Here is a 21,707-nt window from a genome sequence, read left to right as displayed (position 1 = left end):
ATAATCACCTTGTGTTTAGATTGGGCTAATTTCCTAATACAGGAAAAGGAGAGAAAGTAACAATATATATGTATGTCGACATGTACATACAGAAAAACAATACTCTTAACAAAATCTCAAGTCCTCAGACATGTGGACACTGGCAAATATGAATATAGGCAGACAGGTACAGTCCAGATCACTCAAAAAGAGCAGTCACTTGGGTCCATCTTCTTGAAAAATGTTAATTTTCAGCTGCAGTTAGGCCGTCAGCCGTTCCATTGAATAAACTTGTTTCAGTTTTTGTAACCACTAGCTTACTGTTGAAGGATCTGGTTTGAGCCAGTTCAGAGTGATCATCTTCCTTGCAACCATCACAAGAATACGTAGAACAAAACACTGGTCTCTATTAAGTATGTCTTTGTTGTAAGAGTCTAAAAGAAATAAGAGTGGATCCATGGGTAATTCTGTTCTTAAAATGTCTTCTATTATCTTCTTTACATTCTCCCAGTAGGTTCTTATTTTGGGACAGTCCCAGAAGATATGTGTGTGGTCACCCACCATGCCACAGCTTCGCCAGGATGTATCAGTGATGGTGTTCTGGGCGATGTGTGACTTTAGGGGTGTTTTAAAGAATCTGATTTTAGTTTTCCAGTCGAACTCTTTCTAAATTTGACTTCCAATTCCTTTATGACAGTCCAAGCACGCTCTTTCCCACATCTCATCTGTTATAAGTACATTCATCTCAAGTTCCCACTGATGTTTTTTATACAGAGTGTTATCCGATAATTGCGTCATCAGTTTCTGATATATCACAGACACAAATTTCGTTATCGGCGTTTGTTTCTCATATAAGCTAATAAAGTAGAGTTCTAGATCAGATGGTTCTCTCGTAATCATGTCCCATTCTGGCTGTTTAATTATATAGTCTCTAATCTGTAAAAATCGAAACAAATCGGAAGGCAGCAAAGAGAACTCCTGTTTCAGTTGAGAAAATGATTTAAGAATGTGTCCACAGAATAAGTTATGAATCGTAACCAAACCTTTTTCACCCCACCTTCTAAAAACTGGATCCAAAACAGATGGTAGGAATTCAACGTTACTTTTGATGGCCATAGCACGGGATAGCCCACCAGCTCCTCCAAGACATTTCCGAATTGAATTCCATATTTTAAGAGTTTGTTTTACCCATGGATTGTTAATTTTTACTTTTTTAATAGTGTTTTTACTCATAAAAGGAAGTGTTTGCAGTGGCAGTCCGGAAGTGAGTTTTGTTCAATGGACCTCCATTGAATTTCATTTTCTTCAATCATCCAGTGTGAGAATGTGCGGAGATGTACTGCCCAATAATAAAGCTTTAGATCAGGAAGTCCAAGTCCTCTCCGCTCCTTATTTGTTTTCAATACTTTTAACCATACTCTAGGTTTCTGATTTTGCCAAATACATTTTGATAATAATTTATCCAGTGTTTTAAAAGCGTATTGTGGTATAGAGATTGGGAGTGATTGAAACATAAATAGAAGTCTCGGTAGGATGTTCATTTTCACAGTTTCTATTCTTCCTAAAAACGACAATGGAAGCATGTCCCATCTATCAACATCTTTTCTAATTTCCTTAAGGATGTCTTCGTAATTAGATTTGTAGAGTTGTGTGGTTTTAGGTGTAAGGTTAATACCAAGATACCTAAAACCATTTACTGGTTTTCTGAACGCAATTCTGGGGGCCATTTTCCTGCTACCATCATAATATTGGATTTATTAGTTTGATTGCAGTATGCAAGCAAACTATTGTTCTTCTCTTTTCTTATTTTTCTTCTTTTTATTCTTCCGTACGTTTTTCGGCGATCCATATCTCCAGCATACTTTATGCGATTTCTGCCATTCAAGTATCAAAATGTTCAGCTTATTGAGGAGATGGGTGCTCTCTTTAAAAATTAATACTGCATCTTATGGTTTTTATGCAAATTATGCAAATTTATGCAAATTTTTGCATAGAAATAAATGGAGAAGGCTTTTTTTGCAGTCCAAACCTTCTGCATTTGTAACTTCTGCATACTTTATGCTATTCTGAAAATTCAAACATGTACTTTTTCTGCAAGTTGTGGACTTTTATGTTTTTTTCAAACAATTCTGCAAATTTTTATACTTTTTGAACTTGTTCAACTTAAAAATAACATTGAAGTCAATGGGGACAGTTCTTCAACTTCACTGTTTTTGAAATGTATCTCCTCCTACAATTTTTGAGCTACAGACACCATTCAAACTTTAAACTGTAGTGGAGGGATGGGGAATTTCAGCTATTACTTTTCTTGTGGATATGTCTTATAGTTTTTTAACTACAGCTGTTTGAAATCAGGCAATTTTGGACTTTTGGGACGATTTTGGCAGTTGCTAGAGCGTGTGACGTCATCACTTAGAGTGAGGACAGGGAAGTTTTTAAGAGAAAACTTTTCTGAACAAATCGCTGTAACTCCTGAACCGTTGGTCGTAGAGTCACAATTTTTTCACCAAACTGTGGGTATTTTCGTCTAGCTTCGTTTAAAATAACCCTCAAAGTCATGGGTTGAGCAGTTTTTTCGCAAGAGCCCCAAGTTTGAGACAAAGTCCACCTAAAATCCCTATACTTTTCTATTGTACAGAACACAAACGCTTTTTATGTTGTGGACTGTTTTTAAATTGTCATTGTGAGAGCACCTTTGAACATAGAAACATGAGACTTACACAGATGATAGCCGAAAACCTTGTGGTTCTTACAAGGGTTCAACTGTTTTGATATCTGAAGCAGTTTTGAAGATATAGACATTTGTTTGAAACATGTCAAATTGCTGTTTCCCCATTCGTTAACATGGGATTTTGAGGTGATGACAGGAAGGATTTACTCCTCTCACTTCAGATCATTTTCACAAAAAGTTGTTATGTTTGACACAAATAAAACATATATTTCTACATTCTTCTGAGTCTAAGGTTTACAAAACTGAAGGAATTATTCAGATCGGACGTATGGTTGGCGAACAGCAGTCATTTGTTCGGAGCAAACCATGGTGCTTCAAATTTGCTGACTCATTTTGCTCAAACTGGAGGTGCTCACCCCTCCCCTCCCCCACCTCACACGCAGGGAGACAGTTTCAGGAGTTTGTGACCCCCCAAACTTATGAATCAGAAGTTTCAAGTTCCCCCTGCCCATTCTGGTGTTACAGTTCTTGGACAAGATACTGATAGAACTGTCCTGCCCAGTTGTCTGATGTAAATGCTATTTATTTGATGAACTACCATGTATTGTTACTGTAATGTTTTATGGGCATTTGTATTTAAACTTTTGCTGAGTCAAACCACAGACAATGTTCTTCACTCTAACAGCATGTAGAGCTAATTTGGCATTTACTGAGGATTTTAAGGCTATTTTGAAGTTAAGCTAACATTTTAGCTACATGTTAGCTTTTTTGGCTATTTTAGCTTTTACTGGGGATTTTCAGGGTACTTCAGGAGTTTAGTTAATATTTTAGGAACATGCTAGCTTTTGTGTCTAATTTAGCATCTACTGATGTTTTTAGGCTAATTTTGAATTAAGCCAATATTTTAGCTACATGCTAGCATTTTTGGCTATTTTAGCTTTTACTGTGGGTTTTCAGTGTATTTTGGAGTTTAGATCATATTTTATGAACATGATAGCATTTGAAGCTAATTTAGCATCCACTGATGTCTTTTAGGATTGCTTTCTTTTGCAATTCCTTCTGCAAATAGTGATTTGATTTTTCTGCAAAAAATTCATCTTCACAATCCAACATATTCCTGCCATGCATTGATAATATGACTTATTTCTGTCATCACTTCTGCAAATCGTTTTTTTCCGCAGCAACTACTTCTTCTGCACACCAAAAAGATTTTACCATTTATTGACATTGCTGATTTCTGGATTTTTTTCAGAGACTTATGGTAAACTTCAGCATCTCCTGCTAAAACTTATGCGATGAAGCAATTAAAGAAGTCACCTTCTGCAAAACTGCAATCAAACGTATTTCCGCAGGAAATGCAATTTTTCTAGTTTGCATTAATCTTGTATCCTGAGACACCGGTGTATTCACTAATGCTTTGCAAGAGGGCAGGAATTGAAGTGACAGGGTTTTCAACAAACAACAAAATATCATCAGCAAAGAGTGCCAGCTTAATGTAGCCACGAGGGGGCCCAAGCCAGGGTCTCATTGTGCCGGTCCCAAGCCCGGATAAATACAGAGGGTTGTGTCAGGAAGGGCATCCGACGTAAAATCTTGCCAAATCAAATATGCGAATCAGACCTACGAAATCCATACCGGATCGGTCGAGGCCCGGGTTAACAACGACCGCCATCGGTGCTGTTCACCGACAGGGTGCCGGTGGAAATTGGACTACTGTTGGTGGAAGAAGGAGAGGAGGAAGGCGGGTTCGTAGGGAGAGAGAGAAGAGGAAAGTCACTAGTGTTGGACTGAGAGTTGGGACTTTGAATGTTGGAACTATGACAGGAAAGGGTAGAGAGTTAGTGGACATGATGCAGAGGAGAAAGGTAGACATACTGTGTGTCCAGGAGACCAGGTGGAAAGGTAGCAAGGCTAGAAGTTTAGGAGCAGGGTTCAAGTTGTTCTATCATGGTGGAGATGGGAAGAGAAATGGAGTAGGAGTTATCCTAAAGGAGGAGTTTGTTAGGAGTGTTGTGGAGGTAAAAAGAGTGTCAGATAGAGTGATGAGTCTGAAGATAGAAATGGAGGGTGTCATGTTCAATGTTGTCAGTGGGTATGCCCCACAGGTAGGATGTGAGCTGGAAGAGAAGGAGAAGTTCTGGTTGGATCTTGATGAAGTGATGATGAGCATCCCTGGAAATGAGAGAGTTGTCATTGGTGCAGATTTCAATGGTCATGTTGGTGCAGGAAACCGAGGTGATGAGGAGGTGATGGGCAGGTTTGGTATCCAGGAGAGGAATGTAGAAGGACAGATGGTGGTTGATTTTGCAAAAAAGATGGAAATGGCGATAGTGAATACATTCTTTGAGAAGAGACAGGAACATAGAGTGACCTATAAGAGTGGAGGTAGAAGCACACAGATAGACTACATCTTGTGTAGACGGTGTAATCTGAAGGAGATCAGTGACTGTAAAGTAGTGGTTGGTGAGAGTGTTTCCAGACAGCACAGGATGGTGGTGTGTAGGATGACTCTGGTGGTGAAGAAGATGAAGAAAGAGAGGGCAAAGGCAGAGAAGAGGACAAACTGGTGGAAGCTGAAAAAAGAAGATTGTTGCATGACTTTTAAGAAACAGTTGAAACAGGCTCTGGGTGGTCAGGAGGTACTCCCAGATGACTGGATAACTACAGCTAATGTGATCAGGGAGACAGGTAGGAGTGTACTTGGTGTGTCATCAGGAAAGAGAGTTGATAAGGAGACTTGGTGGTGGAATGAGGAGGTGCAGGAGTGTATACGGAGTAAGAGACTAGCTAAGAAGAAGTGGGACACTGAGAGGACTGAGGAGAGTAGACAGGAGTACAGGGAGATGCAGCGTAAGGTGAAAGTAGAGGTGTCAAAGGCCAAACAAAGAGCTTATGATGACTTGTACGCTAGGTTGGGTAGTAAGGAGGGAGAGACTGACCTGTACAGACTAGCAAGGCAGAGAGATCGAGATGGGAAGGACATGCAGCAGGTTAGGGTGATCAAGGATAGGAATGGTAATGTGGTGACAGGTGTCAGTGGTGTAATGGAAAGATGGAAAGAATACTTTGAAGAGTTGATGAATGAAGAGAATGAGAGAGAACAAAGAGTAGAAGAGGTGACGGTTGTGGAGCAGGAAGTAAGAAAGATTAGTAAAGGTGAAGTGAGAGGGGCTTTGAAGAGGATGAAGAGTGGAAAGGCTCTTGGTCCTGATGATATACCTGTGGAGGTATGGAAGTGTCTAGGAGAGATGGCAGTGGAGTTTTTGACCGGGTTGTTCAACAGGATCTTAGGTGGTGAGAAGATGCCTGAGGAATGGAGGAGAAGTGTGATGGTGCCCATTTTTAAGAATAAGGGAGATGTGCAGAGTTGTGGTAACTACAGAGGAATAAAGCTGATGAGCCATACAATGAAGGTGTGGGAAAGAGTAGTGGAAGCCAGACTAAGAGCAGAAGTGAACATTTGTGAGCAGCAGTATGGTTTCATGCCAAGAAAGAGCACTACAGATGCAACATTTGCTTTGAGGATGTTGATAGAGAAGTACAGAGAAGGTCAGAGAGAGCTCCACTGTGTCTTTGTAGATCTGGAGAAAGCTTATGACAGAGTGCCCAGAGAGGAACTATGGTATTGTATGAGGAAGTCTGGAGTGACAGAGAAGTATGTCCGAGCAGTGCAGGACATGTATGAGGGCTGTAAGACAGTGGTGAGGTGTGCTGTAGGGGTGACAGAGGAGTTCAAGGTGGAGGTGGGATTACATCAGGGATCAGCTCTGAGCCCCTTCCTGTTTGCAATGGTGATGGACAGACTGACGGATGAGGTTAGACAGGAATCACCATGGACTATGATGTTTGCAGATGATATTGTGATTTGTAGTGAGAGCAGGGAACAGGTGGAGGTGGAGTTAGAGAGGTGGAGGTTTGCCCTGGAAAGGAGAGGAATGAAGGTTAGCCGCAGTAAGACAGAGTACATGTGTGTGAATGAGAGGAACCAGAGTGGAAGAGTGAGGTTACAGGGAGAAGAGATAAAGAAGGTGGAGGAGTTTAAGTATTTAGGGTCAACAGTACAGAGTAATGGAGAGTGTGGAAAAGAAGTGAAGAGGAGAGTGCAAGCAGGTTGGAATGGGTGGAGAAAAGTGTCAGGTGTGATGTGTGACAGAAGAGTTTCAGCACAAATGAAAGGAAAGGTGTACAAGACTGTGGTGAGACCAGCCATGTTGTTTGGACTAGAAACAGTGGGACTGAAGAAAAGACAGGAAGCAGAGCTGGAGGTAGCAGAGATGAAGATGCTGAGGTTCTCTTTGGGAGTGACCAGGATGGATAGGATCAGGAATGAATACATCAGAGGGACAGCACATGTTAGAGGTTTTGGAGATAAAGTCAGAGAGGCCAGACTGAGATGGTTTGGACATGTTCAGAGGAGAGACAGTGAATATATTGGTAGAAGGATGCTGAGTCTAGAGCTGCCAGGAAAGAGGTCTAGAGGAAGACCAAAGAGGAGGTTTGTGGATGCAGTGAATGAAGACATGAAGGTGGCTGGTGTTAGAGTGGAGGATGCTGAAGACAGGCTTAGATGGAGGGAACTGATTCGCTGGGGCGACCCCTGAAGGGAAAAGCCGAAAGGAAAAGAAAAAGAAGAAGAAAGAGTGCCAGCTTATGTTGGGTATTTGCATAATCTCTTATTCCTTGAATACATGGGTTAGTTCTAATTAGTTCTGCTGATGGCTCAATGCTGAGAGCAAATAGACACGGGGATAGTGCATCCCCCTGTCGGGTGCCTCTTCCCAAGGGGAAAAAATCTGAATAGTGGCCGTTACCCTGACCCTAGATTTTGGGTTCTTGTAGAATGTTTTGATCCATTTAATAAAAGCCTCTTTAAAACCCATATGTCTAAGTGTCTTCTCCAGAAACACCCAGTCTACACGGTCAAACGCTTTCTCAGCATCTAAGCCAAGAAGCGCAGCCGGGGTATTCCTCTTTGCCGCAATCGTTTGTAGGTTAAGGGCTCTCCTAACATTATCACAGCCTTGCCGGTTACCAATAAAGCCAGTCTGGTCCGGTTTGATCAGATTTTTAATGCATCGCTGTATTCTTTCTGCCATTATTGAAGTCAGAATTTTCATATCTACACATAAAAGATTTATTGGTCGGTAGGAGGTGCAGGAAGTTGGATCCTTATTCTCTTTTGGTATCACACTAATCACTGCTTCTGACCATGATCCCGGGGGGTTCATTTCTGTTAGCGTATAGTTATCTACTTTAATTAAAATAGGTATCAATTCATTTAAGAAGACCTTATAATACTCTCCCGAAAATCCATCCACCCCCGGTGTTTTGCCATTTTTTTATTTTAAAATGTTTCTTTTAATTTCTTCCTCACTTATTGGGTTCACCATTTTATCTGCCTCCTCCTGAGTTAATTTGGCCATGTGAATAAATTTAAAAAACGTTTCTATTTCATTTTCTTTCTCTGGCAGTTGTTCTTCTTGTATAAACTTTGATAATAATGAGCAAAAGCCCTGGCCCCTGTCATTTGGTTGCATAAGCATGGAATTAGTACGAGAGCATTTAATTTTACCCACAACTCTGTTAGATTATGCTTTTCGTAGCTGAAAAGCCAACAGTTGACTAGCTCTGTTTCCGTATTCATAATATTTTCTTTTTAAAAAGCGCAGTGCACCTTCTGATTTATATGTCAGGAAATCATCTAGCGTCTGTCTGGTCTTTTTTAAAGAAAGAAATAGTTTTTGATCCTGGTTTTGTTAGTATCTTAATTCAAAATCCTTAATTTCTCTTTCCAGATTGTTTTGCTCAGTAATTCTTTGTTTTTTCAACTGTGACGAGATAACTATAATATTGCCTCTCATCACGGCTTTGCACCCTTCCCATAGAATCGAAGGGGGGACTGTGCCATTGCCGTTTAATTCAAAATAACTTTTTAGGGCTTTTTTAAGGTTTTCTTTTATTTTTTTCGTCATTTAACAGAGACACGTTAAGTCTCCAATATTTAGATTGGCCATGTGGTCCTATTTTTAACTTGAGAAAAACCAGTGCATGATCCGATATAATTATTGGTTCTATGATGCATTCACTAACCTTGTAGGAGTCAGCACCTGATATCAGAAACAAATCTAGCCGAGAGTAGGTGCCATGTACTGGGGACATGAAGGTAAAGTCCTTCTCTCTGGGATGTAAATAACCCCAAACATCTACTGACCCCGGCTCATCCATCATTGAATTCAGGGTTTTTGATTTTTTTGATATGGGTCCTCTTCCCATCAGGAGCTTATCTAAACAGTGTTTAAGTGCACAGTTGAAATCCCCACCTATTAATGTAATTCCCTCCGCTTTATCCGCTAGAATTGAGCCAATATTTTTAAAAAATTGGGGACAGTCCTCATTAGGAGCATAAAGATTAAGTAAAGTGATTTTAGTGCGTCCGATTTCACCTTTCACCATTACAAACCTGCCCTCTTTGTCTGTGTGTGTTTCTCCATGGGTAAAATAAATATATTTTTTTAATAAGACCCTTTTCCTTCCAAATGAAGAGGCATATACCTGATCCACCCATTCTCGTTTTAATTTCAGATGCTCGGTTTCAGACAGGTGTGTTTCCTGAATCATTGCAATAGAGCAGTGGATCTTTTTAATTGGTTGAATTTTTTTTTCCTTTTGATTGGGGTGCCAATTCCTTTCACATTAAAGCTAATGCAACTTAAACTGTTCATAAAATTGATATTTATTTTATTTTCATAGTATAATTCTGCCCTTCTGCCCACAACACTTATCCATACCTTTTAAGATTTTTGTCGGTATCCAAAAGAAAAAAAAACAAACAAAATTAGCCCATAAACAATCTCAACGCTGAAAGAACACACAAGGACATAACAAAACATGTCAAATAAAAATGACTTCCACATACACAAATGGTATTTTATTATAGATTTGTAAAAAACCTTCAGAGTTCCCAGCAGAGGATGGTAACAACTCCTCTGTGGTAGACACACTCTGTGTTTGGCTTTGTGCATCCTGCTCGCGGAGCGGATGTTGCGGCTCCGTATGCGGCTCTGTTGCTCGCTGTCCGTCGTCACGGCCCGTCTGTTACTTCGGAACAAAACAAAGAGTAGTACCCTACCGTCGATTTATTCGAACTTGCTAGTAGTCGTTGGCACAGCAATGTTAATCTTTTCCATTATAGAAAGCTTTTGCGTCATTACTGGATAGCTTCGCTGTCTCCCGCTTGTGTTTCCCTAAGGCTATATTCCACCTGTGGCACGCTAGCTCATTCTCCATCCTCTCGCGCTCGTCCACCCGGACCTGGATTCCAAGCTCCTTCAATGGCGAAGCCGCAGCAGCAAGCGATGGGTAGACCTTCTCTCCTTCCTCCGTGAGTAGCTTCAGCTGCGCCGGGTAAACACATTTGGCCCTCATGTTTTTCTGCTTAAGCTGTTTAATGGCTTCTCGCACCTGGGCACGAGGAGTAATCGTGATCGAAGAAAATCTGTCTGTCTTTGTACAGCACTTGTCTCTGACTCCAGGTTTGCTTCAGAATAGCTTCTTTCACAGAGTAGTCCACAAACCTCACGATCATGGACCGCGGTGCAGACGCGGGGTTCTTCGGTTTAGCAGCTAGCGCTCTATCTGAATGTTGCTAATCTCCAGTGTTAGCTGTATGGTGGTTTTGATTAGCTCCCTCACAAAGGCTGCTGCGTCCTTCCCCTTACTGCCTTCTGGCACCCGGTATATTCGCAAGTTGTTTCGTCAGGACCTATTCTGGAGGTCTTCGTATCTGGCCGTCAGATCCATCTCTCTCTGAAGCAGGTATCGAATCGCCCTCTCGCGTCTCTGCGAAGCATCTTCCACACCGCTGATGCGGCTTTCCGTTTCAGCCGTCCTCTTTTCAAGTTTAATCATGTCATTCTTCAATTCTTGCATAACCGTGTCTAGTTTGGTTAACGACAATTTGGTCTGTGAACGACCTTCTCTGTTTTCTTGCCTCAGCTTCTCCAGTTCTCGTAGTATTTTGTTCTCCGCATTATCGTCATTCGCCATGTTAGTTCTATTGTCGGCGGTGGTCTGCGGCAGAGTCAGTTGCCTCAAGTGTTCATTCTATTCCATATTTGCTTCTTGTTTGCTAGTAGCTTTACTTCTTGTCGTTGCTGCCATGAATAGTTTTGTTGTTTCGCCGACCAGTTAAAAGGTTTTTGTTTGGGTATTTCAATTTTTCAGACGGAGACCCGCTTTCATGCTGCTTTCTCCAGCATGGCGTCACTTCTTTCTAATGTTATTTGGTCTTAAAACTAGTGCTGTCGATCAATGAAATAAATTGATCAGAGTAATTACACTTTCGGATTGTAATTAATCATGATTAATCACAATGTTTCACTATGTACATTTTATAACAATTTTTCTTTCGATTTTTTTTTTTTTTTTGTAAAGTGTTAACTCAGATATCACACAAGTGTAATTTGTGAACACAAAACAAATCAACAATAAGATAAGCAGAACTGTAAAGTCTTCAGTATTGCTCCAAGAAAGCTGACAGATGCTGACAAACAGCCATAAAAATTTACATTGTGTTTCTGCACTTTAAGATGGTCAAGGTGAATGCTCAAATCTGATTGGCTGCTAGGTGTGGATGCACACCTAAAAAAGAAGTTCCGGTCACATAGCCCAAATGATCTCTATCACAGATCTGGCTTCTTTACTACAACCTTTTTGCTTCACCATCAGGACAAAAAGAGATCAACAGAAGAAATCAGTAAGATTTGAACTTTCTCTCTGAACTGATGCTTTATTGAACCTATAGTGACAATCAGCAATGATATAGTTTTCCTTTGCCTGCCAGCACAGCAACGCAGTCTCATGTTACCGTGACAACAGACCGCACCAATGAAAAAAACAATTGAATATTTATTTATTTTGTAAGTGAACATGTTTCAGGCAGGTTAGTCTCCGACAAAGTGGGAATTTTCAGAAATTAACGCAAGCTGTGGAAACCTCCAACGAGACTCTGACGTGTAATTTTTTGCATTTATAAATATTAACCCATTAACTTTTTAAAAAATTAATCACGTGTTAACCCGTAAAGGTCGACAACCCTACTTAAAATATAAAAAAAAAAAACACTTTGTATTTTCCTTAAATGTTATCAACCCCTGAAATTACATCACAAATAACTTTAAATTGTACGACGAAGTATTAGGGCCACCAAAAAAAAAAAAAAAAGTAATATTACGATTTTAATCTCGTAAATTTACGAGTTTTTTTCTCGTAAATTTATGACTTTTAATCTCGTAAATTTACTACTTTTTTCTCGTAAATTTATTGAAGTCGAGGGGAGCCTACAGTCCAGCGAATTTATGCCATGAGCTGAAGCAGACCGACCAAACTGTGGAAAACGTCTTGGATTTCATCAGGTAAACTGAATGTTTAAAATATTTCAAGTGCTTGGAAGTTTCTTTATTTGATTTACAGTTTATTAATGTTTTATTCGTTGATGGTGGCTTGCAGGATCTCTGCAGATTACGTTGATGAAGCCGTCGATATCCGCGCAGCTGTTCACTTCCAGTCATTTCGTCCTCCGCAACAGACCAGATCTCCTCCAACTCTGTGATGCTTCCGTCTGAAGAGGACTAGTTTTCTGAATTTTCAATGTTCTTGTGCTAACGTAGCAGACAAGTGTCATTTCTCAGTGTTGTTTTGTGTTGAGACGGGACGTTTAATTTAGAGAAGGAGGCGTCTGGAGCTCTGTTTACATTCTCATTTGAGAATGTGACGTAAGGGGGCGAAAGGGCTTTATTAATTTACGACTTTAAATCTCGTAGATTTACGAGTTTTTTTCTCGTAAATTTACGACTTTAAATCTCGTAGATTTACAAGTTTTTTTCTTGTAAATCTACGAGATTTAAAGTCGTAAATATAGTCTATGACTTTTAAAGTAATAAATATACAACTTTATTCTCGTAATTTAGCAGTTACAACTTTTTTCTCGTAAATTTACGAGATTAAAATTCGTAAATTTACGAGAAAAAAAGTCGTAATATTACTTTTTTTTTTTGGTGGCCTTAATACTCTGTCGTAAAATTGCTTATTGTCAGGGGGAGGGCTCAGAGCCTCCCCCAGACCGGGGAGCGCCGCTCTCCTTTATTGAAACGGGAAATTCATAAAGGGAGACCCCCTTCTTCGGCACATTACTGCACCCAAACACCACACTCCTATTCACCATTATCCCGTTTGAATCCCCAAATCCGCAGCAGTCCAAATTCTATTATGTTAAGTAATTCCATGCCCAGAAAGTCATCACAACACTAGCGGATCTAGCTGTATGTTCCTGTACTGACGTCACACGACCTATGACCTACTTATCGGTGGCTGCCCAAAATCTGAGCGACCGCGCTATCTTTGAACGCTTGAAGAGAGTGCACGGGGCCGCGGGTGACAAAATAATTATACGGGGGTTCATTTGTGACATAAATACTAATGTTTTATTGCAGTTTAAGAAAAATCACGATTTTGACCGCACAAGGCCTTTAACATCTGTGCTCTGTATCTCTTCCTTTGGCCATCTTATTGTTCCTGCAGGATATCTGATGACTGGCAGTGCGTAACTGTTTATTGCCCGGGTCTTGTTCTTGCCATTGAGCTGGCTTCTCGGGACTTGCCTTACTCGTTGGAGGTATTTGGAAGTTGCAGCTTTCCTTGTTACCTGTTCCAGGTTGCCATTTGCCTGTGGAATTCCAAGGTACTTGTAGCTGTCCTCAATGTCTGCTATTGTTCCTTCTTGGAGTTAGACCCCCTCTGTGTGGACTACCTTGCCTCTATTTGTCACCATCCAACTGCATTTTTCAAGCCCGAATGACATCCCAATGTCAGTGCTGCAGATCCTGGTAGTGTGGATCAGGGAGTCAATATCCCGCTCGCTCTTAGCGTATACAGGGTTTTTCCTGCATAGAGAATTAGGTGGTGGCAGCCACCACCTAATTTACAAGCGCCACCAGCTCCTGTGCGCTGAAAAGGGGGGAAAAGTGGCTGATTCTAAGGGCCCAGACTGAGAGGGGGGCCCGCAGAGTCCCCTAATAATGACAAAATGATAAAACAGAACCACTTTGAACCGCACTGTCATGGCGCCGCTGCTTAAGGTGTGCTTTGTATGAGTCAGAGTGTGAATGGGGGGCTCCAAATCTCGTAAGGTTGCTTACCGGAGGACTGAAATTCTGGCTCTGAGGAAAAGCAAAGTTGGAGTAAGACATGTCATCCCTAAAGACCTGCAAAGGAGATACAGAGGGACCCGTGCCGGTGTGAAAATAAAAGCGAAGGCCCTTGCCAAAAAGGAACGCAGCAGGAGATACAAGCTACCAGCTCCATCTGTGATTATGGGTAATGTGAATGCATTGACAAATAAGGCAAATTAACTTTTTGCATTGGTTGGAAGTCAAAGGAACAACCCAGAGTGCTGTTTACTTATGTTGACTGAGACTTGGCTAACGGCTAACACAACTGACATCAACGTAGAGCCGCCTGGTTTCTTGTTGGTATGGGCCAACAGAGACATTGCGGCGTGCAGGAAAAGCAAAGGGGGCAGTCTCATTTTGTTCATCAACAATAGGTGGTGTAACCCTGGACACTTTACCGTGAAAAAGACTATGTGCCGCAGAGACTGTGAGCTTTTAGCCGTTAGTTTCTGCCCATATTACCTACCTCGGGAGTTTACGCATGTCCTGGCGGTTTGTGTTTGCATTTCTCCGAGAGCGCATGTGGAATCGGCGGTCGAGGCTGTGGTTGACACCATGGCGGAGCTCCAAACATGGCATCCAGAGGCACTCTTGGTCATCTCAAGGGACTTTAATTATGTCACCCTGGATTCCACTCTTCCAAACATGCATCAATATGTACACTGTCCCACTCGTGGTGATAGGACTATTGATCTTTTCTACGTCGACATCAAAGATGTGTATCAAGCCACGCCCCTTCCCCCTCTAGGCAAATCAGACCACGTTCTGGTTTTCTTACAGCCTACTTACACACCTCTTGTAAGGAGGCAACCTGCAACTACACGAACAGTGAGGAGGTGGACACCTGAGGCATAAGAGGAGCTCAGAGACTATTTCGGAAGCACTGATTGGAGCGTGCTGCTGGACCAGCATGTAGAGGACATTGATGGAGCATCTCGGTGCATCACAGATTATATGAAGTTTTGCATGGACATTGTTGTACCCACAAAGAAAATGCACTGCTTTGCTAATAATAAACCCTGGATTACGCAATCATTAGCCACCCATCCCCCATCCATCCACCTCCCCACCCAGCCACCCGTCCATCTCCCCACCCACCCATCCATCCATCTCCCCATCCATCCCCTCACCCACCCATCCATCCATAACTAAGTTTATTTTTTTGCCTTTTTCAAAGGCATAATGTAAAAGATTTGAGCTCTGTAGGAAGACTGAACCCTCAGAAAAAATAGGGAATCTTACATGAATCTGAAAACCATAGTTTCGCTGAGCTTGATATTCTGTGACACTGTAGCATGTAGTCAGGTCAATCTCCCCGTCCAAGTCAGAGGCCTGCAGCGTAAAAGGATAAAAACACAACTCAACATCAGACAGAAACAAGGGAAACAAGCAATAGCTTGATAAGAAGACGAGCTTCACCTCCTCTGCGATTGAATCCTTGTAGTATCTCAGACTATGGTCAGTCAGCACAAACCAATACTTTTTCCACTAAAAAACAGAAAAGGGTTTGGTGATGTGTGTTAGGAGCAATCATCTGACAGACAAAGATAAAGTTGCTCAAAATATCAGCAGCTGCAATTCATCTCTCAATGTAGTGACACATTTCAGAGGCTAACCCTTATTTCACTTCAAAATTTTGATGCTGATCTGTAAAGGGAGCTCATAAGATATCCCAGAACACATTTAAAGGGTTAGTAATGGGGTTGTAGGTCATTTTCGGTGTTAACTGTATTTCGCCTTATATTTACCATTTCCAAATGTTTTGCCGTGTTTTGAGCAAGAAATATTGAAATAAAACGGCATTTTTGAGGCCAAATTTGGCAAACCTGTCTCTTCCGGGTAAAAAGCTCAGTTTTGGTCACGTGGTGCGTGTGACGTAACAGGGGTCAATATAGCAAGATGGCTTCTCCTTTGCGTTTCGGAGCTAGCGATAGAGGCAATATTTCAAGGTCCACAATTCTGTCTTCAGACTCAGATTGTGGAAACATTTGTTCTGAAAGTGACGCTGATTCAGAGGCGCCGGGTGTTTGTGGTTTGAGGACTGTAAAGCCATATCAATTTGAGCCGGCAGCACGTAAAGTAAGAGCTCACAATCTGGCAATGACACTGACAGTGACGCTGAGAATGCCGATGAAAACGAAAGCTGTCAGTTTATCAGAGCCATGCTCGAAGCTGGAAGACGTGGAGCATCTCGTGAAGCTTTATTTACAGATCGGAACCTTTTGGCGACTCTAAATCAAATCATCATCAATGACGCTGACTATCCGGGTCGGTAATGAAGAGCTTCATATGCAAAATAAAGAGCTGAGAGACATGTTTGCAGGACCGTCCGCCAGTTTATTATTTATTTATGTATTCACTTATTTATTTACTTTATTCACATACCCGGAAGCTCTTTCACCACCTTACTGAATGTCTCTGATATGCGAAGAAACCAAAGGAGAATGTAAGCAGTGCTCCGTACGCCCCGTTCTCCACATGAATCATCCCGTTTCAACACACAACAACAACAGGGGATGACAACAGTCTGTCACGTTAGCTAAGTACACTGAAAATTCCGAAAACGATTCCTCTTCAGATTAAAAGCATCACACAGAAATGAATGAGATCTGATCTTTCACGGAGGAAGAAATGACTGGAAGTGGACCGCTGCGAATGTCGATGGTTTCATCAACGGATCTGCAGAGATCCTGCAAGCCACCATCAATGATTAAAAGACTGCAAATCAAACAAAGAAACTTCCAAACATGTGCAATGTTTTAAACATTCAGTTTACCTGTTGAAATCAGAAGCTTTTCACAGTTTAGTCGGTCTGGTTCTGCTCACAGTGTTCATTCACAATAGGCTCATTTCGATTGTAAATTTCGTAAATTTAGCACTTTAAAAATCATAATTTTATTATTTTTTTTTTTTTTTGGTGGCCCTAATATTCCGTAGGACCATAACACAGATGTTTATAGAATTAAACTTTGCCGCAGCGCACACACATACATGTATCTGCAGACACCCTGGGTCCGCCTGCATTCTGCCCCTGGCACTGTCTTACCCACATGACGTCAACGCGTCACGTGACCCGAATCGAGCCGTTTCTGAAGCATGGCGAAATGCGAGTGTGATTTGTCGTTGATTTTGTCAAATTTTACAAAAACCTGCGTTTGTCAACGGTAATTATTTGTTATTTTTGATACATTAGAACATATGGAACATATCTGGATACTTATTTTAGCTTTGTCCCAGGCCATTACTAACCCTTTAAATAGAAAAAGGTTAAGCTTTAAAAGTAAAAGTGAAGTACCTGGCCTAGCTCATCCAGTTTTACCATCCATCCTTTCTTGAAGTTGAGCAAATCTGGCTGAAAAAAGGAAAAAAGGACAGAGTCGAATGAACCAGCAAAAATAAGCATTATATTTGATTTAAGCTGTAAACCCATGCCATTCTTTTTCTTTGTCAACAAAAACAATAGACTCATGGTCAGTTCGTGTGAGGCAGAAACTGTCCCGTCCAAATAGATTAGGGATCAACCGATATGTTTTTTTAAGGCCAATATGATACAGATATGGTTTCCAGTCTGGGTGGCCAACAGCCAATATTTGGGATGATATTCATTTGAAATATTCTTTAAAAAATAACTAAATAAATAAAATGGGCAACATCCGCTCAGTGGCCTTGTGGAAGAATGTCCGCCCTGAGATTGGAAGGTTGTAGGGGTGTTGCGGATCACAAAACTTACGGTTCGGATCGTGTCACGGTTTTAGGGTCACGGTTCGGATCACTTTTCGGATCAGTAAAAAGTTAAAAAAAAAAACAACAAAAACAACACCACCAACAACAACAACAACAACAACAACAACATGAAAGCTAAATTAATTTTTGGAAACGTTTCAAATCATATATTCAAAATGAATATAAAGTACTTCCCTTACACAAAAGTTCAAAACTTTTGCTCACTGAGGCCTATTTATTAAAACAAAAAATCTTTAAAGTTTGAACACAAGCAAAATGCTAAAACTTGTAGTTTCTGAATACATACAAATCTACAAAAACAGAGAAAAGAATGCTTAAAAATAGTTTTGAAAATACCAAATCTATCTGGTGTTCACTTGAAATACAAATGTTCTGATCCCACTCGCCAAATGGGGACATTTAAATATTTAAAATAATAATAATTATCTGTAAAACGTGGCACTGTTGCACCCGCTTTTCCTGGTGATCTTTTTGGCTTGCCATAAAATCATGTCCATTACGGATGTATTCTTTGAATCCAGAAATTGAAACGTGTACTGATGCTTTTATTCAGGTCTTAACATTAAATAAACCTGATATCTATCCATCCGCGTCAAGTTGAGTAAAGTTTGTGACGGAAGCTGCAGGGTTTTTCCTGGCTTAAAATAAGATGGTGGTGTCTCGTGGGGACTTCAGATTTGTATACCTTAACAAGTTTATTTTATTATTATTATTATGTAACTTTATTGAACATTCTTTCAATTTACATATTTTACTATAGATCACCTCATTATAAAACAGAAATGTAACTAACAAGCCTAATTTTGATACACAATAAAACAACAAATTATTCTAGTTTGAAGCTCCATACAAAAGCTTCAGAAGAAACCCTCAAATTCATGGCCCCGCCCCCTTGTCCGTTTACGAGCACTCTCTCCTTTCCGCGCGGCAATAGACAGACTGTCTCCTTTTTTCTTTTTTCACGGAGGTTCTCCTCTAAATCAGGTGTTTAAACTCCTGATTTTAAAGCGTGTCTTCTCTCCCTTAAACTCTGTGGGTCTGACGGTAACAAACAGCTGTGGAAGAATAGTCCAGTCGGACCGAACCATTTTCAATTAAGAGGAAGGGGGGTCCACAGACGATGTTTCCAAAACAAAATATATAATTATTGTTACCTTGACATTAAAATCAAAATATTTGCGATTATATATTGGTTATTGGTTTACTGAAATAATTGTTTCTGTTGTATCATTTTGTCATCATTCGGGTCTCCGTGGACTCTCTCTCAGTCTGGGCTCCTAGAATCAGCCACATCCCCCCTTTTCCAGGAGCTGGTGGCGGCCGACACCAAATTCTCTATGCAGGAAAAGCTCTGAAAGCTCCGCCCACACGCAGCGGGAGATTCAGGAACAGACTTTAAGAAATAACCGTGAAGCTGTTACTTCAGCGCTGGTCAAAACAAAGAGGATTTACAGGAATTTGACAGAATTTCATTGATGTGAACGGACAATGATTAAAATTATGAGAGCCCAAGGTGTGTGCGCTCGCTGGGGGTGGGGGTCGGAGTGGTCCGCGGTACACACGTGTCCGAACCGTGTCCCGAACCGTGGCTTCTGATCCGTACGGACCACGGATAATCCGTGATCCGCAACACCCCTAGAAGGTTGTGGGTTCAAATCCCGGCCGAGTCATACCAAAAACTCTAAAAATGGGACCCAGTGCCTCCCTGCTTGACACTCAGCACTAAGGAGTTGGATTGGGGGGTTAAACCACCAAATGATTAACGAGCGCGGCTGTGTCTGCAGCTCACCGCTCCCCCAGGGGATGGGTCAAATGTGGAGAACAAATTTCACACATCAAGGTGTGTCACAAATAGTGGGACTTTAATACTGTCATATACTAAACTCGTGAATAAATGACTCAGCTGAGAATCAGGATTTTATTGACCATTTGTTAGTACTATTAACATTTCCAACACTACCATAGAGAATAAAAATATGAACTATTCACTAGGTGTTGTTGGCTTGTTGGCTGGAGTTAGCGCTTTGCTAGCTCCACCGCGCCACCATGTTAAAACTAAATACCTTGGATGTTTATAAAGGTTGAGCGCATAATCACCAAACAAGGCTGGGTTTCGAGTTCCATTGTTGGTAAGAGTATATTTACTACAGAAAAACAACGAAGGGAAATGTCAAAATAGTATTCTGAAGAGACTTTACTCCAGCTTGGTGCACCATTGCTGGAAAAGAAATAGCCCCCCCCGATTCCCTGTCCTCTAGGGGAACAAAAAGTGTGAACAAATCCCAATCAGTCAAATGTGGACAAACACTTGTAAGCGGGGAGACATGGCACAAATGCTGGAAGGTAAACTGAGAATTTGGATCTAAAAAGTGGAGAACACTCCATAGATCATGTCTGCTGCAGACTAGCATTGGAAATGTGGTTTATTAAAACGTACCTAGCTGCCACTAACAGTGTCATTGTGCTTTTAAATTTAGTTTCTTCTCCACACCAACAGGATTAAGTGTTTTTTTTTTTTTTTAAACGTTGGAGATCGTAACCAGAAACTTTATAAATACAATCACAACATTTACATCGCTTATACTTTTTATGTAAAAGCCTAAAGACAAACTAAACTGGAAAGAAGAACTTCCGAACTCATTTCTCTGAAGCACTTAATGTACATTGTCCAACAATATATATTTATTCTGTTAGATGTTTATCTCAAATAATCTCTAATAAGTGTCTAAAAAAGAAACTATAGCTAAGTAAAGCTCAAAATTATTCTAAAAAGGATGAGATTCTTTCTGTGAAATTGCTGCAGGCTGGAGTGCAGTACAGTCTAAGTCCTCAAATCACAGAGCTATTATTAGAAATGAGGTCAGAAGCTTGGGAATAAGGACTTTTTTCTTCTATGAATAGTTTTGCTGTCTTGACTAGAGAGTTTTATTTTCAAACTCCGTTTTTCTCTGATTGTAAACACGACCGTATAGATATAAACATACTTAAACAGATATAAGCTTCTAACATATAAGCAGGATGTGGGAAACACACACAGGACTTTAGTTAGCCTATCAGCTTGTTAGGAGTCATTAGCCAGCTGTTTGTTGAGACTGAGGCTTTTTCAGGGTTTAATTCTTCTGTTACCTAACCAAATCTAGCTCTCAACCCAGCGACCTCTTTCTGTTCTGAGGCCCTGGCACTGCCGCTGACCCTGGATCCAGCAGCTTAGTAGAACAGCAGAGGCTTTGTCTGTGAATCCACAGAAGCACATGGACACACTGACCTTGCAGTTTTCCAGTGTGGAGGTTGAAACAATCAGAACCTCAACCTCAACCTCATTTGTTTGTCTACTGTGCCAAGTGTCCTGCTTTACACATAAAGCAACATAGCATGATAGGTGAAGACAAACATTTCACGCAACAGCATTTGTCTGACAAATGTCTGCCATACATATCAATGAACAAAGATTTTTTAATAATAAATTGCATAATTTTGGAAAGGAAAAATAGGTTTGGCTTACATCAAGAACTGACAGTGATCATCCAATACTGCAGTCCTGTGGTGCTTTTAAGCCCCCTGTAGCCTTACTAATAAGCTTATAAGCTGATTGGAGGCTACCTGTAGTCTGGAAATGCTAAAAGGAAAAGCAGCCAAAGACAGAATTGTCTAACCTGCTTGGAAGTGTGAGCCACTAATGCTTTGCTAAAAAGCATAATTTATAAATGTCTGCATAAACCTCAAGTCTAAAAAGGAAAAATGTCTATTTAGATTAGGGCTGCCACACTTAGTCGATTAGTCACGACTACGTTGACTATTAAAATGGTCGACAACTAATTTGCTAGTCGACGAGTTGTTTTTTTTTTTTTGTTTGTTTTTTTTCTTGTTTTTATCTTAAAACTACTGTGCTACGTGCACGCTTTCTAATGCTGGATATGCCATTCTCTTTGACAGACATGCACAGTCGTGCTAGTCCAGTCAGTAGTGATATCACAGAAGTTCTGGGAAGGCTGGGGAACCATAATATTCCAACAGAGCTTGAAAATGTGGGAAACATAAGGAAAATAAAAGGAAAAGTGTCCAATGCAATTTCTGCGAAGCAGAAC

The 21,707-nt window shown here is 40.8% G+C and overlaps 1 protein-coding gene across 3 annotated transcripts in view; it reads right to left on the bottom strand.

Annotated features, from left to right (window-relative positions):
• mprip (myosin phosphatase Rho interacting protein) overlaps positions 1-21,707 on the bottom strand; it is a 101,135-nt gene that overhangs the window by 24,093 nt on the left and 55,335 nt on the right. For all 3 annotated transcript variants that reach the window (XM_036210740.1, XM_036210739.1, XM_024261544.2), the window contains exons 10-12: positions 17,174-17,230; positions 15,298-15,366; positions 15,121-15,210 (exon numbers count right to left, since the gene is read on the bottom strand). In XM_036210740.1, coding sequence (XP_036066633.1) covers positions 15,121-15,210; positions 15,298-15,366; positions 17,174-17,230 — 216 coding nt within the window. The remainder of the gene's footprint in view (positions 1-15,120; positions 15,211-15,297; positions 15,367-17,173; positions 17,231-21,707) is intronic.

This window comes from Oryzias melastigma, unplaced genomic scaffold (assembly GCF_002922805.2).
Source record: "Oryzias melastigma strain HK-1 unplaced genomic scaffold, ASM292280v2 sc00221, whole genome shotgun sequence".
In the NCBI taxonomy this organism is placed as follows: Eukaryota; Metazoa; Chordata; class Actinopteri; order Beloniformes; family Adrianichthyidae; genus Oryzias; species Oryzias melastigma.
The sequence above is the reverse complement of the archived record's forward strand: the minus strand, read 5'-3'. Positions and strand labels throughout refer to the sequence as shown.